The sequence below is a fragment of the Protobothrops mucrosquamatus genome, unplaced genomic scaffold, assembly GCF_001527695.2.
Source record: "Protobothrops mucrosquamatus isolate PMUCROS unplaced genomic scaffold, P.Mucros_1.0 scaffold3147, whole genome shotgun sequence".
NCBI lineage: Eukaryota > Metazoa > Chordata > Lepidosauria > Squamata > Viperidae > Protobothrops > Protobothrops mucrosquamatus.
In genome coordinates, this window is record NW_015389147.1 from 55,146 (window position 1) to 56,955 (window position 1,810).

At 45.2% G+C, this 1,810-nt stretch overlaps 1 protein-coding gene across 1 annotated transcript in view; it reads left to right on the forward strand.

The window, feature by feature from the left end:
- LOC107297122 (complement C4-B-like) overlaps positions 1-1,810 on the forward strand; it is a gene marked incomplete at its 3' end in the record, with an annotated part of 78,481 nt that overhangs the window by 28,552 nt on the left and 48,119 nt on the right. The window contains exon 10 of the mRNA XM_015826480.1: positions 824-994. Coding sequence (XP_015681966.1) covers positions 824-994 — 171 coding nt within the window. The remainder of the gene's footprint in view (positions 1-823; positions 995-1,810) is intronic.

Here is a 1,810-nt window from a genome sequence, read left to right on the forward strand (position 1 = left end):
ATTAGTATTTCTTCCAGCCATTTTTTAACCTTGTTCCAAAAGTCACGGGCTTTTGAGCACTCCCACCACATGTGGTAATATGTCCCTCTTGCCAATTTACATTTCCAGCACGTGGAAGAAATATTTGGACCCATTTTAGCTAATCTTGTGGGTGGGAGATGCCATCTGTAGAACATTTTGTAGAGGTTTTCTTTGTAGGGGGTGACCAAAGTAAGCTTCCTATTTTGTACCCATAGTTCTTGCCAGATATGCAGATCAAAGTTGAGATCAAAATTCCTGCTCCACATTAACATGGTTTCTTTTACCTGTTCTTCATACATTGCCTGATCTAACAAATAATGATATAGATCAGTGATGGCGAACCTTTTAGAGACCGAGTGCCCAAACTGCAACCCAAAACCCACTTATGCATCATCGAGTGCTGAGTGGGCGTGGCCCATTGGGTGGGCATGGGTGGTACTAAAAAGTTCAATCAATCAATTCCAACTTTGCAAGATCTTTTTTTTTCCTGCGAGAAGTTGAAATTGACCGATTGAACCTTTTTTGGGGTTTTTTTGCACACAGCGGCGGAGGTCTAAAGCGAAAAAGTTTTATAAAACCCAGCTGAAGGCCTAGGACTGGGGTTACGGCGCACGTGCCCACAGAGAGGACTCTGAGTGCCACCTCTGGCACCCGTGCCATAGGTTCGCCACCACTGATATAGCTTTTTAATCATTTTATCCTCAGTACCTAGTATGTGGCAGGTATTTGTTTGAATTCTAAAACATCAGAGTATTTATCATTATTAATAAAAACTGTCCGGGTTTTCTTCCACTTCCTCTAGGCTCGAATCACCCTGCCGGATGGCTCACCAGCCCCCAACCTCCCAGTCCACTTCAGAACCCACATAACCGGGGCAGCATCTCCCACGGATCAACAGATGAATACCAATAAGCAGGGAATCGTGAGCTACAGAATCAACGTGGCTCAAGGGTCTTCCTCAGTCACTGTCAAGGTATTGCTCCACCCATCCAAAGGGAGGGGAGAGGAGGGGTGGAAGAAAGGCAATCACAGCTGCAGTTGACTTGTCTGCTAGATAAGTTGAAAATGAACCAGTTTTTAAAATGAAACAGTGCCTTGGGTCACACCGCTTTGACGATGACAATGCGCTTCACGATGCTGTTACAGGGTGGCTTCATTCCCAGGCGGGAGATTTTTTTTTGGGGGGGGGGCAGAAGGAATTTCAAACCTTGTGAGACGTTATGAGAAGTGCCTCAATTTCAGTAGCGATTATGTCGAAAAGTAATGTAATGTTGTAGTTTTCTAATGTGTCTAATACACGTTCTGTATCTGCGACTGTCTGTCATTGATAACCAAACGTAGGTTTATTTCAGAATAGAATAGAATAGAATAGAATAGAATAGAATAGAATAGAATAGAACTGGAAGGGACCTTGGAGGTCTTCTAGTCCAGCCCCCTGCTCAAGCAGGAGAACCTATACCAGGGGTAGACAACCTTGCCTTCTTTTATGACTCATGGACTTCAACTCCCAGAATTCCTGAGCCAGCTATGCTATACTATGCTATGCTGGCTCAGGAATTCTGGGAGTTGAAGTCTATGAGTCATAAAAGAGCAGGTATGGCCTAAATTTATTCTAAGGGCCGGCCTCGATGAAGGGATCTGGAACCCAGAGAGGTGGCACTCAGCACAGAGGGACCTAAGAAGAAAAAGACTACGGGTCTTCTTAGAGGGGTGCTTTTCTAAATTTTTAGGGGGTTCGGGGTTGGCCCGGGAGGAACTAGGGGAGTCCTCTCTGAGGCCAAGGCCGGTC